This window comes from Vanessa cardui, chromosome 12 (genome assembly GCF_905220365.1).
Source record: "Vanessa cardui chromosome 12, ilVanCard2.1, whole genome shotgun sequence".
NCBI lineage: Eukaryota > Metazoa > Arthropoda > Insecta > Lepidoptera > Nymphalidae > Vanessa > Vanessa cardui.
This window is the reverse complement of record NC_061134.1, coordinates 5,893,959-5,908,483: the sequence shown is the minus strand read 5'-3', so window position 1 is coordinate 5,908,483 and position 14,525 is coordinate 5,893,959. Positions and strand designations below refer to the sequence as shown.

The window sequence follows — 14,525 nt, the reverse complement described above, 5'->3', positions numbered from 1 at the left end:
CATTTAAAGGGAACTCCCGTGCGGGTAAAGGCCTCCTCCAGACTAGACCATTTTTCTCTTTCTTGAGCTACCTTCATCCAGCTCTCTCCAGCGACAGCTCGTATGTCATCCGCCCAGCGCTTGAGCGGGCGGCCCACACGTCGCTTGCCCGTACTGGGACCTCTCCACTTGGTTATTCTCTTTGTCCATCTGCCATCCTCATAACGAGACAGGTGGCCCGCCCATTTCCATTTCAGCTTTCTAACATGGGTTATTGCGTCTGAGACCTGTGTTCGTTTGCGAATTTCAGTGTTCTTTACCTTATCCGAAAGCTTAAGGTTCAGTGTACTTCTTTCCATCGCTCTTTGACAGACTGAAATTTTGCTAGCCGTTTTTTCTGTTAGACACCATGTTTGGCAGCCATATGTGAGGCAGGGTAGTACACAAGAATCTAGTACTTTCTTTTTGAGTTTGGTGGACAACTTAGATTTCAGAATGTGTTTCAAGGACCAGTAACGTTTCCATGCTGATGCAATCCTTCTCTCCACCTCTTCCTTGTCTGTCTCTCTAAAGGACAGTTGCTTGCCCAGGTATATGTAGTCATTGACATAATCTACATTTTTGCCGTTAATTTTAATAGGTGTTAAGGTATTGTTAGTCATTATTTTTGTTTTGTCAAAATTTATTTCCAGTCCGACTTTAATGCTTTGTAAATGTAGGGTTGTTAGCATGTCATTTAGTTCTTCAGCGGTGCTAGCTAGTAATGCAATATCGTCCGCAAATCGCAGATGGCTCAAGTATTTGTCGTCTATTTTTATACCTTTGTTGCTCCAACTTGAATCTTTAAGAATGAGTTCTAAAACAGCTATGAAAATTTTCGGTGACAAAGGATCTCCCTGGCGGACGCCGCGTTCTATTTTGAAAGTTGGTCCGGTTCTCTCCAGTCTGACTTTACTTTTGCAGTTCTCGTATATGTTGCTAATGATGTCTATGTACGTTGTCTCTACTTCGTGGTATTCTAGAGCTTCTTTGATGGACGCATGTGAGATAGAGTCAAAGGCTTTTCGGTAGTCCACGAAGGCTATGTAGAGTGGGGAATTAAATTCTTTAAATTTTTCTATCACTTGGCTGAGAACGTGAATGTGGTCTATTGTAGAGTATTTAGTCCTAAAACCGGCTTGCTCTATGGGTTGTTTCGCATCTATATTTGTTCCAATTCTTTTCAGCAGACATTGGGAGAACAATTTATACAAACTAGCCATGAGACTAATCGGTCTGTAATTGGAGACTTCTGATGGATCTCCTTTCTTGTAAATAAGTATGATTTCAGATACCGTCCATTGCTCTGGCACTTTCCGTTCTTTCAGGATTCTGTTGAATAGTATGGTAATTAAGGCGGAAATAATTTTTTCGCCTATTTTCAGTGCTTCATTAATAATAGAATCCGGGCCTGGGCTTTTTCGATTATTTAGGTTTCTGATACCCCATACAATTTCCGTTAAGGAGAAGTCTTTCACTTCGGCTTCAACATTCAGTTCTTTAGAAATTCTGTTTATTGATACATCTTTAGAGGGTCTCTTTCTATAGAGTTCTCTGTAAAAATTTGTGGCCAACAAAACTAAGTCATTTCTGTTCTCCGAACTGCCTTCCGAGGTATTAATCTTTGGTATCCACATTTTACACTGACGTAGTGACTTATTCGCCGATTTTATACTACCTGTTCTATGTAACCAACTTTCATAGATATCTAGCTTGTAATTTTCGTATTCTTTATAAATAACCTTAGTGATAGTTTTGTACAGACTTTTTAGCTCAATTTTTTCTTCTTTGCTTTTATTATTTTTTAGTTGTAATGTATGCCTTTTCTTAATTAAATCTCTAGTTTCCTTTGATAAATTAAAGCACTTTTTTAATTTCTCATTAGATCTTGCTTGTTTCAGGCTCTCTATGATGCTTATTTCTAAGTAGTCATACAAACACTGAGTAGACATATTTTTGTAGGATTTGCCTTCAAGGGCTTTTTTCAAGGTATCCAAAAATCTTAGTTGTTCTTTTTCTGTTCTCAGCAAAGAGTTATGTTGTGAGAACTTTTTGCGACATTTTTTGTAGTTTTTTATCCTTAATGTACCTCTTATTAATCTGTGGTCTGAAGGAAATGAAATTTTTCTTAGCACCTCGAAATTAATAAAATAATCTCTTGAGTTTGTTAACAGATAGTCGATCTCGTTTTTAGTTGTATTATTAGGTGACATCCATGTCCATCTTTGGCTAAGTTTTTTCTTGTATAAAGTGTTCAGTATGACCATTTCCTCTTCTAAACAGAATTCAGTTAGTCTTTCTCCTCGTTCGTTGCCGGTACCTAGGCCATAGGGTCCGATTATAGGTTCTATAGGTACTTTAGGGATACCTATTTTGGCGTTGAAGTCGCCTATAATGATTATGTTCTGTCCTGAATTTTCCATTGCTTTTTTTACATCAGAATAGAAAAGTTCTAGGTTTTCTTCAGACGAACTTTCAGTAGGGGCGTATACTTGTATTACTGATAGTTCTGTTTTATGAATGCTAATATTGAGCAAAGCTACTCTGTCCGAAAATCCACTGAATTTCTGTATATTTCTTTTATGTGCTTTTTTTACTAAAAATCCAACTCCTCTATGCCCTTTTGTCTGACCAAAATAGTAAAAGATACACCAGTCTCTCTCTTCAATTCCATATCCTTCCTTTCTTATTTCTGATATACCAATTACGTCCCATTTTACTTTTTTAAGAGCAGACTCTAGTTCAATCATACGCGACTCATCTCTGAGAGATCTCACGTTGTATGAGCAAATATAAATATCTTGACAGCGTTTTTCATATGAGTTGATTTTTAATTGCTTAGTTATATCTGGAGGGTTGCGGTCATTTTCTCCCACGGTGACCAACCGGCTTGGGAGAATCAGAGGGGACCTTTTTGATTGCTATTCCTTGTTGTTGTTGTTGTTGCGATTTACAAAGCTTCTTATGTCATGTTTATTTTTCTTAGGAGGGTGTTTGGGGGTTTTGTTTAAAATTTCGTCTTCGTTTTTAGACCCAACAGCTATGTACTCAGGTGATTGTGATTGGTTTCTCTTGTTATTCGAGTTGGAGCGGTCTTTATTCTCTTTCTGTTTCGGATAAATGATTCTATCGAAGCGCAGTACAGCATTGATTCCTTTTTTTCTCTCTATGTTGACTATTTCTTGCAGTTCTTTCCTTTTTTGTACTAATTTTGGTGGAAAGTCTTCCTTGATATAGTATCCACAGTTGAGCTCTTTTAGATATTTTTTACTCTTCAGAACTTGAATTTTTTTCCCGAGCGTGCTAAACGTAACTATGACTGGCCGGGGGTTATGTCCTTTCTTTCCTATGCGTGTTACGCTTTCGATTTCCCATCTTTTACAAGAAGTTGTTAAAAGGTTGTTTGTAACATCTAAAATAGCGTCTTCCAACTCTTGATATGATTTTTCTTTTTCTTCGAGACCAAAAAATATTAAATTTTTCTTCCTTAGTTTGTTGTCTATTATATCTATGTACTTCTCTTGTTCTTCAACTTTTTTTTCTAGATTCTCAAATCTTTTATCTAATTTTTGGAACTGTAAATTGATGTTTTCATTTATTGATGTTGTGATAGTTTCCTGCATATTCTTCATGTCAGTTTTCTGCTGTTGTAAGTCTTTTTGAATGCTTTGTAATATTTTTGTAATATTTTCCATTGTATATATTCGATGGTTGATAAAAAGTTTTAATGTTTAATGCACAATTTTAATATAGCTCCACCTGTCGTGTAGTAGTGGAAACACGATGACCTCGAGGTCCCGAATGCGCTTGCGACTTGGACCTTGTTGTGAAGTCGTTATTCACCAATAGATGGCGCTTTTCCTGCTTTTAGTAAATAGTACCGCAGAATGAGTGATGATTTGCAAATTTACATGTTATGTAAGAATACAAAAACTTGTCTTCATGGTTTTCTTGTCTTGGAAATTGCTTATTTATTCACTTTGGCTACTTTCATCAACGTCTAAGTCTTTTGTCTTCACGGGCGGTATCAATTTCATGAAAATAAACACAATTTAGATCACGATTGTTTCACACTTTTTTTTTTTTTTTTTTTTTTGCACTTTTACGTCTCGAATGAGTTAGTTCTTCATTTCACTCGCAGGTACTATGCATTTGTCTTGCTAGATTATTAATCCTCACTTGCATTTGGTGGTTAAAACTATTTATCACAACAAAAATTGACGGAGCTACTCTTAACGTTCGCACTGGTGGCGCCCTCCTCCTCCGCCTCGGAGGAGGGCGCCACCAGTGCGAACGTTAAGAGTAGCTCCGTCAATTTTTGTTTAATTATATAATAGTAACGGAAAATAAATAGGAGTATATGGAAACTTTATATATTTTAACTCATAATTAAACACTTATCAACAAAAATATGATGTAATAATTCTGATTGTAGTATGTATTTTATCATAATAACATGTTTTCTCTTTATTATTAGCTGCTAAATCCGAGAAGGGGAATAAGACAAAGAAAGAAATGAGCGCTAGTTTAAAAGCAGTAACATGTAGTAATGGTCACGCTAGTACTCCAAACGGCCGCGCCGATGACGAAGGCGGTGGTGGAAACGGCACGTTGCCGCGTGTCTCCTACGCAGCCGCTGCACGTAAGGCACCCTCGCCGCAGACTAATAACTCACCCCCGCAATTTCCGCAAAACACAGGTTTGTTTCTAAGCAACATCTTAATCAAAATAAAATTATTATTATTATTTCCAATAAAGATAAATTTTAAGTACTTATTAACTACTTGCTATTACTTGTTCTTTAACAGATTGTCCAAAATCAAAGACCAGTAGTGAAAAATCATTGCAATCTAAATCCGGCAATTCCACTACTCAAGTAAATGGAGAAAGATCGTTATCGAGTGATGACGATAATAATAAAGATAAAACGAGTACCAAAGAACCAATTATAAACGGAACTGAAAATGTAAATGTTGTCAATGGTGACCCAAAAAATGTTTCAGATTGTGATATTAGTAGTAGTGATAATACTAAAATAGTTTCTAATGGAATTAACAGTGATTCAGATGAAATTAATGATATAATTTTAACTCCAGAGTTACCTATAAAAGTTATTGATTCTAAGACAGTTGGTAACAAGAAAAAGGATAAAAAAAAGAATAACTCTTTGGAGAAAAATAAGGAAGTCGAAAAGAAAATGTCTAAAGTCGAAAATATGACTGAGGATAAAAAAGATGATAAAATTGTAAAGAAATCCGAAAATGAAACTGACAAAGCAAAAGACGACACAAATGCAGTCGTCAACGGTGACAAAGATAGGGAGTCTTCACCGAGTGAGGATGGAGATGAAAAGAAACGTGATGCTGAAGTTGTGTTTATACAAGACATGGGATTCACTGTTAAAATTGTTAGCCCACGAGCTGAACCATTGGATATTCAGGTAATTATAGAATTAACTGTATTTGTCTTGATAGCCATACATAATATTCTATATAAGATTGAATAAAACTTTATTTTCATTCAGGTTTCAAGTATGGAGCTTGTACAAGAAATACATCAAGTACTTATGGACCGCGAAGATACATGTCACAGGACATGTTTTTCGCTTCAATTGGATGGTGTAACGTTAGACAATTTTGCTGAATTGAAGAATATCGAAGGCCTCAAAGAAGGTTCAGTAATAAAGGTATTGCTTTCTAAAATTACTTTCTTTTTATTTGCGAATATTTACAATATTTTAGATAAAGTAATGTTTTATTTAAATATTAAAGGTGGTAGAGGAACCGTACACAATGCGTGAGGCTCGGATCCACGTACGCCATGTTCGTGATCTTCTCAAGTCTATAGACTACGTTGATGCATACGCGGGCCAAGAATGCAGCTCCCTTGCTTTTCTGAACGTTATCACACAGGGCGATATACTAGGTATTTATACATTTTATGTTTGAATTCTATTTTATTTATATTTGTTATATTTTTATCAGTTTACTTAAAATTAATGCGCAATGTGGCAATTATTTGATAGAAAAGAAAAAGTCTCGTCCTGAAAGTGTAGACTGCACCCCTCCCGACTACATAATGCCTGGTAGCACAGAGCGGCCTCTATTGTCTCTACATCCTGGCCTCACTAAAGAAAACAAGGCTCCACAGTGCTTAAAGGTTAGTATAGTTTATTTGATTAGATAACAAGTCACACATGCAGCCATTGTTACGATGATAATATACAGAGGTACATTTTATTCAATAGGTTCTAACAACGTCGGGCTGGAATCCACCGCCAGGACCGCGTAAAATGTGTGGCGACTTGCTGTATCTCCACGTCGTTACACTGGAAGATCGCCATTTCCACATAACGGCATGTCCGCGTGGTTTCTACCTCAATCAGTAAATATTGTTTTTTATGTTAAAAATAAATAAATAAATATGAGACAACATCACATACATTACTCTGATCCCAATGTAAGTAGCTGAAGCACTTGTGTTATGGAAAATGAGAAGCAACGAAGGTACCACAAACACCCAGACCCAAGACAACATAGAAAACTAATGGTAATCTACATCGACTCGGCCGGGAATCGAACCCGGGACCTCAGAGTGGCGTACCCATGAAAACCGGTGTACACACCACTCGACCATGGAGGTCGTCAAATAAAATAAAATAGAAGCTAAGATTTGTCTAAAGCTAAAGTAGATTTTATGATTCATGATTATTCTACAAGAGATATGTACTTGTCCGTTACAGATCCACCGAAGAAGTGTTCAACCCTCGCCCATTCAACCCGTCCTTACTCTGTCATTCCCTAATAGAACTACTTAGCATCGTATCTCCCGCCTTCAAGCGTAACTTCGCTCTCGTACAAAAAAGGCGAATGCAGAAACATCCGTTTGAAAGAGTCGCCACGCCGTATCAAGTATATCAATGGGCGTCGCCGATGCTGGACCATACGGTGGACGCTATCCGAGCGGAAGATAGTGAGTACAACTGTATACAATCTGTAATATCGTATTTCCTGTTCTTAACAGTCACTGATTAGTTATGGTGTCATATGAGTAATGCTATGCTAGAAGATTTATACTTCAAATAAATAGGTACAAAGGTAGTTTTACTAAGTAAATACGAGGTCGATAACTGTATAGTACGACACAACTTAGATGTCGCATCGGCAAAATTCGTAAAACCGATCACATCCGAATTGAGTACGCCATCCCAAATTATCAATATTTATTTCTCATGCGATTATGATCTTTGCACAAACGTAATAACTTGTAATATTATATGACTTAATATATTCGTCAATTTGACGCGTCGATTTACATGCACTTGCTTTCTCTGACGCGAGAATCTATAGCGACGAATAGCGTCGAATGGCGCGATAGGTAGCTATTTCTATTGGTTGTGTAAATCGGCAGTAATCGGTTTTATTTTCATTCCATTGCATTTTCCGATGCTACATCTAATTTGTGTCGTACTATACGTTTAACCGAGTTCCCTTCAAACGCAGCGTTCTCCTCGAAGCTGGGCTACGAGGAGCACATCCCGGGGCAGACGCGCGACTGGAACGAGGAGTTGCAGACCACGCGCGAGCTGCCGCGCGCCACCCTGCCCGAGCGCCTGCTGCGCGAGCGCGCTATCTTCAAGGTCAGTGGTCAAGGTCCCTTCTCCAGCTGCCCACGTCTAATCTCAAATAAAAATAGATTCGTCTTTAATGGAAGCGATTAATTAAACTCCGCCTTCCTTGCCATGAGTCGAGATGGCCCAGTGGTTAGAACGCGTGCATCTTAACCGATGATTGCGAGTTCAAACCCAGGCAAGCACCGCTATATATATGTGCTTAATTTGTGTTTATAATTCATCTCGTGCTCGGCGGTGAAGGAAAACATCGTGAGGAAACCTGCATGTCGTTGTTGGAAACTTTCATTTTACAGGCTGCTCGGTACACTCCAGTGAGAAGCTTAAAGGATTTAAAAATTACATTGATCTGGTTAAAAGAGCACCGCATGATTACTAAAAATTAAAAAAAATACATTGGATTCTAATTTATAAAAAAATCTTTCTTAATTTTCTTCGTGTTTTCGTATCCTATGTATATATTTAAGTGCGCGCACATGTGCTATAATTTAGCTGGTGTAGCATGCTAATTCTCGCTGAGAATGACCGCTGTTTTTCTAGGTGCACAGTGACTTCGTGGCGGCGGCAACTCGCGGCGCGATGGCCGTGGTCGACGGCAACGTGATGGCAATAAATCCGGGCGAGGAGCCGAAGATGCAAATGTTCATTTGGAACAATATATTCTTCTCGCTCGGCTTCGACGTTCGCGATCACTACAAAGATCTCGGCGGCGATGCGGCCGCTTTTGTCGCACCGGTAACTACACCACTAATATAAAACAGTTTTAAGATGTGTGGAACTCTTAAATAAAATAAAAATAGACGATCGCTTTAATTCGTGGATCAGGGCGCCTAACAAGAGCCGAGGCGCTCCTCTGGTTTTAAAATGAGTATATTCCATGTAGGCTTTATTTACTTGGTGGTAGGGCTTTGTGCAAGCCCGCCTGGGTAGGTACCACCCACTCATCAGTTATTCTACCGCCAAATAACAGTACTCAGTATTGTTGTGTTCCGGTTTGAAGGGTGAGTGAGCCAGTGTAACTGCAGGCACAAGGGACATAACAACTTAGTTCCCAAGGTTAGTGGCGCAGTGACGATGTAAGGAATAGTTAATATTTCTCACAGCGTCATTGTCTATGGGTGATGGTGACCACTTACCATCAGGTGGCCCATATGCTCGTCCGCCAACCTATACCATAAAAAAAAAACTTATGTTTTTTACATTTTCTATGCTGTAAACTCTTAAATAGATTGCTTTAATTTGTGGATCCAACCAAAAACCGAGGCGCTCCTTTAGTCTTAAAATGAGTATATTCCATGTAGGCTTTGATTGAGTAGAATGTGTAGACGTGATCGTGCCCGCAGCGCAACGACCTGCAAGGCGTGCGCGTGTACAGCGCGGTGGACACGGCCGGCCTGCACACGCTGGGCACGGTGGTGGTGGACTACCGCGGCTACCGCGTCACGGCGCAGTCCATCATCCCCGGGATCCTGGAGAAGGAGCAGGAGCAGAGCGTCGTCTACGGCAGCATCGACTTCGGGACCACCGTGCTCTCGCACCCCAAGTATATGGAGCTGGTGAGTCCGCATGCGAGTTTATTACCTTTCTTCTCGATAACATAGAGCTATATAAGCTCTGAACACAAAGTTTCATTCAGCTATATAAGCTATGAACACAAAGTTTCATTCAGCTATATAAGCTCTGAACACAAAGTTTCATTCAGCTATATAAGCTCTGAACACAAAGTTTCATTCAGCTATATAAGCTCTGAACACAAAGTTTCATTCAGCTATATAAGCTCTGAACACAATGTTTCATTCAGCTATATAAGCTCTGAACACAAAGTTTCATTCAGCTATATAAGCTCTGAACACAAAGTTTCATTCAGCTATATAAGCTCTGAACACAAAGTTTCATTCAGCTATATAAGCTCTGAACACAAAGTTTCATTCAGCTATATAAGCTCTGAACACAAAGTTTCATTCAGCTATATAAGCTCTGAACACAAAGTTTCATTCAGCTATATAAGCTCTGAACACAAAGTTTCATTCAGCTATATAAGCTCTGAACACAAATTTTCATTCAGCTATATAAGCTCTGAACACAATGTTTCATTCAGCTATATAAGCTCTGAACACAAAGTTTCATTCAGCTATATAAGCTCTGAACACAATGTTATGTAATACTTTTAACCAGCAATGGAAGGAGTAGCCCGAAACAATTTTTTTTTAAGGTTCGTCCATTCGTTTATGTAGTTGCGCTTCTATAATTAAATGCAATTATAAAGTACAATGTATCATATCGTATCGAGATGACGCACATTAGAAGATGTACGAATTATTTGGCAGGGCACCATAGTGCATTACCCGGCATTCAATTGTAAAAAGAAAAATAAATATAGTGTTTTAATTTGATTGCATGACTCTATTTTTATATTACTTTTAAATATATGGGCTGGGAATAAAATATTAAAACAAAATGTATTTAACTTAAGTTTTATAGACAATGCTCTAAAACGTCCTTTAATGTTTTTTCTAGTTAAGCAAAGCCGGGCAGCAGCTGAAGATAATGCCTCACTCAGTTGTGAGTGCGAATGGAGAAACGGTGGAGCTGTGCTCCAGCGTTGAGTGTAAAGGCATTATCGGCAACGATGGCAGACACTATATTCTGGACCTTTTGCGCACATTTCCTCCAGATGTTAATTTCCTGCAATGTGAGTTATTAATTCATTTACATAACTCATATTTATTGTTACAAAAATATAGTATTTTTTTTTGCTTACATACAGAAAATATGTTTGCGATGAAAATAATTTATATTAATGTAAAAACTATTCATTTTCTTTTCCAGTGGACGATGATGATTTAAGGGAAGATATCAAGTCAATGGGCTTCCCTATTATACATAAGCACAAATTGTGTTGCCTTAGACAGGAATTAGTTGATAGTTTTGTTGAGTAAGTAATTTTATAAGCAAATATGAGTATATATTTTATGAGTATTAGTTTTTTCGGCAATGAAAATACTTATAATCTATAAATTTTTGTCTAGGGCACGTTACTTTATGTTCATACGCTACGCTGCATTCCACCTACAACAGTTAAGTGCGAAACGACAGCGCAAGACTTCAGAACAAAAATCGATTGAAGCTAACAAAGAAAATGATAAAAAAGAGGCTAAAGAGACTGAAAAAGAAACTAAGAGGGATAATAAAAGCCAAGAGAAGGAAACTAAGGATAAGAAACAAAAGAAAGAGAAGCTAGACACTGCCAAAAAAGCGGAAGCCAAGGAAACGGACGCAGCCGGGAGTGCGGAGACGAAGGAGAAAGATGATGAAATATTGCTCAACGAAAACTATTCCGAAATCGACACCGATGTCGCGAAGAAAATAGTGGAAAGCATAACGGACTCGATATGCAGCGGCGACAAGCCGGAAAATGATTGTGAGTGCCTACTCAATTATTTATTAATAAAGTCCTTATAGATCATAACAATGACTTGATGGTAGGGCTTTGTGCAAGCCCGTCTGGGTAGGTACCACCCACTCATCAGTTATTCTACCGCCAAATAACAGTACTCAGTATTGTTGTGTTCCGGTCTGAAGGGTGAGTGAGCCAGTGTAACTACAGGCACAAGGGACATAACATCTTAGTTCCCAAGGATGGTGGCACATTGACGATGTAAGGAATATTTAATATTTCTTACAGCGTTATTGTCTATGGGTGATGGTGACCACTTACCATCAGGTGGCCCATATGCTCGTCCGCCTACCTATAACATAAAAAAAAACAATAATAACGATTTTTTTATGTAACCGATACTGTATTTTAGGAATCACTTTAGTCACTCTAACTTTAGTGGAACCCTCATTAATCATCCCTCACAAGAAGGCTCATCTTCACAGCAGATTAAAGGAGTTAGACTACTAACTAATATTGATACTCAATTACTATATTGCCATCTTACTGTAAAAGATCATTAACTTCGAAAATTGGAACGGATTTTTTTCTTATTTACGCATGCAACGCAACTGAAATGTGTTTTATGAACTAAATATATGAGGGTATTTTCAGCCGGTGAGCGTTCTCGGGCAGTGGTGGCGGCGGCGGCGCGCGCGGTGGCGTCGCTCAAGGAGTCGGAGTTCGACGTCCGGTTCAACCCGGACGTGTACTCGGCGGGCATCAAGCACGCCGCCACTCCGGAGCAGCTGGCTAAGCAGCGCCACCTCGTCAAAGAAGCGGCAGCCTTCTTGCTCACCACGCAAATTCCTGCCTTCGTAAGAACTGCACAGTTTCTTAGCGCACTTTTATCGGCCTATATTTCTTCTTTGCTATTAAAAATATATGATTTATTCGAGATAAAATAAAAATCGAAATTGAGGATGAGTTAGATGATATCTTGTAATTACAATGAAATCTCCAAAAATATATCTCTTTATCAATTTTTAAGTTTGATATGACGCGTGATGTCGCCCGCGGATTTACTTGCGTTTTAAGGGTTGGTCGTCAGGTGTTTGGTCTAAAATAAATGATAGACCTTCTTTGGATGTTAAACTAACTTAAATTCAATGAAACCCGGTTACTACGGCGGCTTTACCATGAAAGAGCAACTTTCGCATTTATAATATTAGTTTTTAAAATGAATTTGTTTTCTCACTTTATATTTATATTGGCTCTCTAGACTTTCCTTCATTGAAAATTTAACTTGTCAAATTTTAATACATCACCGACCGCGTGAAACGTTCTTAAATGACACAAAGTTTTAGCACATATTCATGAAAGCAAAATATTCAGTGTGACGTTTCCGTAAATAAATTCAACAATGAAGTGAATGTGCGTGTGTGCGCGTGCGCAGGTGCGCGAGTGCCTGGAGCACACGTCAGCGCCCATGGACGGCGCGGGGCTGACGGAGGCGCTGCACGCGCGCGGCATCAACGTGCGCTACCTGGGCCGCGTGGCCGCCGCGCTGCAGCCGCACGCCAGCCTCGCCTACCTGCACTCCATCGCCGTGGCCGAGCTGCTGCTGCGCGCCGCCAAGCACGTCTACACGCCCTATCTGCAGGTGCCGTACTTATCTATGATCAATTTTGCTCTAACTCATACGATGTCTGCGGTTGATTTGTAACCATTTTATGCTTTGTTGAGTGTAAAAATTATTTCCTTAAATTTGGAATAAATATTTTCAGATGCAGTTATAGATGATATAATCGTATTATTGTTATTAAGAACAGAGATGGCCCAGATCTTAACCGATGATGGCGGGTTCAAACCCAGGCAAGCACCGCTGATTCATGTGCTTAATTTGTCTTTATAATTCATCTCGTGCTCAGCGGTGAAGGAAAACATCGTGAGGAAACCTGCATGTGACAAATTTCATACAAATTCTGCCACATGTGTATTCCACCAACCCGCATTGGAACAGCGTGGTGGAATATGTTCCAAACCTTCCCCTTAAAAAGGAGAGGAGGCCTTTAGCCCAGCAGTGGGAATTTACAGGCTGTTACTTTACTTTTATTGTTATTAGGGTTGCGAGGCCATGTGCACGGGTGCTGCGGTTGCACACTTCCTAAATTGTTTCCTCGGAGCTTGCCAAAACCCCGCTGCTAGTGTCGCCGAAGCTCCGGCGAAGGCGGGACCGCGGTCGAGAGGCCGCAGGGCCAAGAAAACACATCACACCTCGCCCTCCTCCCCGCCGCCCTCGCCAGACTGGCAGAACCTCACTCCGAAGGCGCTGTTCGCACAAATCAAACAGGAACTCAAGGTTGGTTAATAAAGCGAATAACTTGAAATTTGTTTTGTTATAACATAACATTTTTTATTTCATTAAAATGATAATTGTAATTTTATTTAATGATTACTTCTTCAGGCCTACTGGGGCTATGAACTCAACGCAGAAGGCATGGATGTTGTGATTGAAAAACATGCCCTTCAAAAAATATCACTTTTAAGGTAAGTTAAGTTGTAACTGTTTATTTTCTTTATATCTCCCAAAAACTCTAAAATGATATATATTTATATTTTGCTCATTTCAGGTCATTCGCTTTAAAGGTTGGGTTACAAGTATTGTTGCGAGAGTACGATTTTGAAAGTAAAAATAAGACAACATTCTCAGGATCAGATATTATGAATATATTCCCAGTTGTCAAACATATCAATCCTAGGGTAAGAATATTTTATACGCGTACTTTTTTGTTTGAGTTTATATATCGATTTACAAATAATAACTGATGTTAATGTTTCAGGCATCTGACGCATACAATTTCTACACAACGGGTCAAAATAAAATCCAAGCCGGCGCGGTGTCCGAGGGTCACGAGTTGATAGCAGAGGCTCTCAATCTCCTAAACAACGTGTACGGCGCCATGCACGGGGAAATCGCTCAGTGCCTCCGCATGGTGGCTCGTCTGTGCTATGTGACGGGCGAGCACAGGGACGCCATGGCCTACCAGCAGAAGGCCGTTCTCATGTCCGAGAGGGTCAATGGGATCGATCATCCCTACACTATTACGGAATATGTGAGTTTAAATCAATACACATATAATTTTTCTGAATTTTGTTCATATTTAAATACAATTTTTAAATGTGATTAAATGTTTCTATTTTAGTGGCCTTTGAAATTGGTAACAATTTGGATTGATTGTTGGAAAATCGAAATTATATTAAATTTATTTTTAATTTTTTGATGAAGCAATTTCATCAAGACACAAAATAAATATTAAGATACCATGTAAAATAACATTTTATAATCAAATCGTTTTATATTGAAATATAGAAAAGAAAACAATAAAACGCGTCTAGTAACTATACAAAAATGAATTTAACGTGATGTAAAGCGATTTTTTATATAGACACTTGTATAAGAGTTATTGAATATACATTTATTTCATGATTACTATTTTT

General features: G+C 38.8%; 1 protein-coding gene across 1 annotated transcript in view; it reads left to right on the top strand.

The window, feature by feature from the left end:
- Window positions 1-14,525, top strand: part of LOC124534119 (clustered mitochondria protein homolog) — a 28,045-nt gene that overhangs the window by 9,049 nt on the left and 4,471 nt on the right. The window contains exons 2-20 of the mRNA XM_047109811.1: window positions 4,496-4,717; window positions 4,827-5,458; window positions 5,543-5,704; window positions 5,790-5,943; window positions 6,044-6,177; window positions 6,266-6,402; window positions 6,761-6,990; window positions 7,521-7,657; window positions 8,189-8,383; window positions 8,992-9,204; window positions 10,166-10,340; window positions 10,478-10,583; window positions 10,678-11,069; window positions 11,700-11,902; window positions 12,481-12,687; window positions 13,150-13,386; window positions 13,492-13,574; window positions 13,658-13,787; window positions 13,868-14,140. Coding sequence (XP_046965767.1) covers window positions 4,496-4,717; window positions 4,827-5,458; window positions 5,543-5,704; window positions 5,790-5,943; window positions 6,044-6,177; window positions 6,266-6,402; window positions 6,761-6,990; window positions 7,521-7,657; window positions 8,189-8,383; window positions 8,992-9,204; window positions 10,166-10,340; window positions 10,478-10,583; window positions 10,678-11,069; window positions 11,700-11,902; window positions 12,481-12,687; window positions 13,150-13,386; window positions 13,492-13,574; window positions 13,658-13,787; window positions 13,868-14,140 — 4,022 coding nt within the window. The remainder of the gene's footprint in view (window positions 1-4,495; window positions 4,718-4,826; window positions 5,459-5,542; window positions 5,705-5,789; window positions 5,944-6,043; window positions 6,178-6,265; window positions 6,403-6,760; window positions 6,991-7,520; window positions 7,658-8,188; window positions 8,384-8,991; window positions 9,205-10,165; window positions 10,341-10,477; window positions 10,584-10,677; window positions 11,070-11,699; window positions 11,903-12,480; window positions 12,688-13,149; window positions 13,387-13,491; window positions 13,575-13,657; window positions 13,788-13,867; window positions 14,141-14,525) is intronic.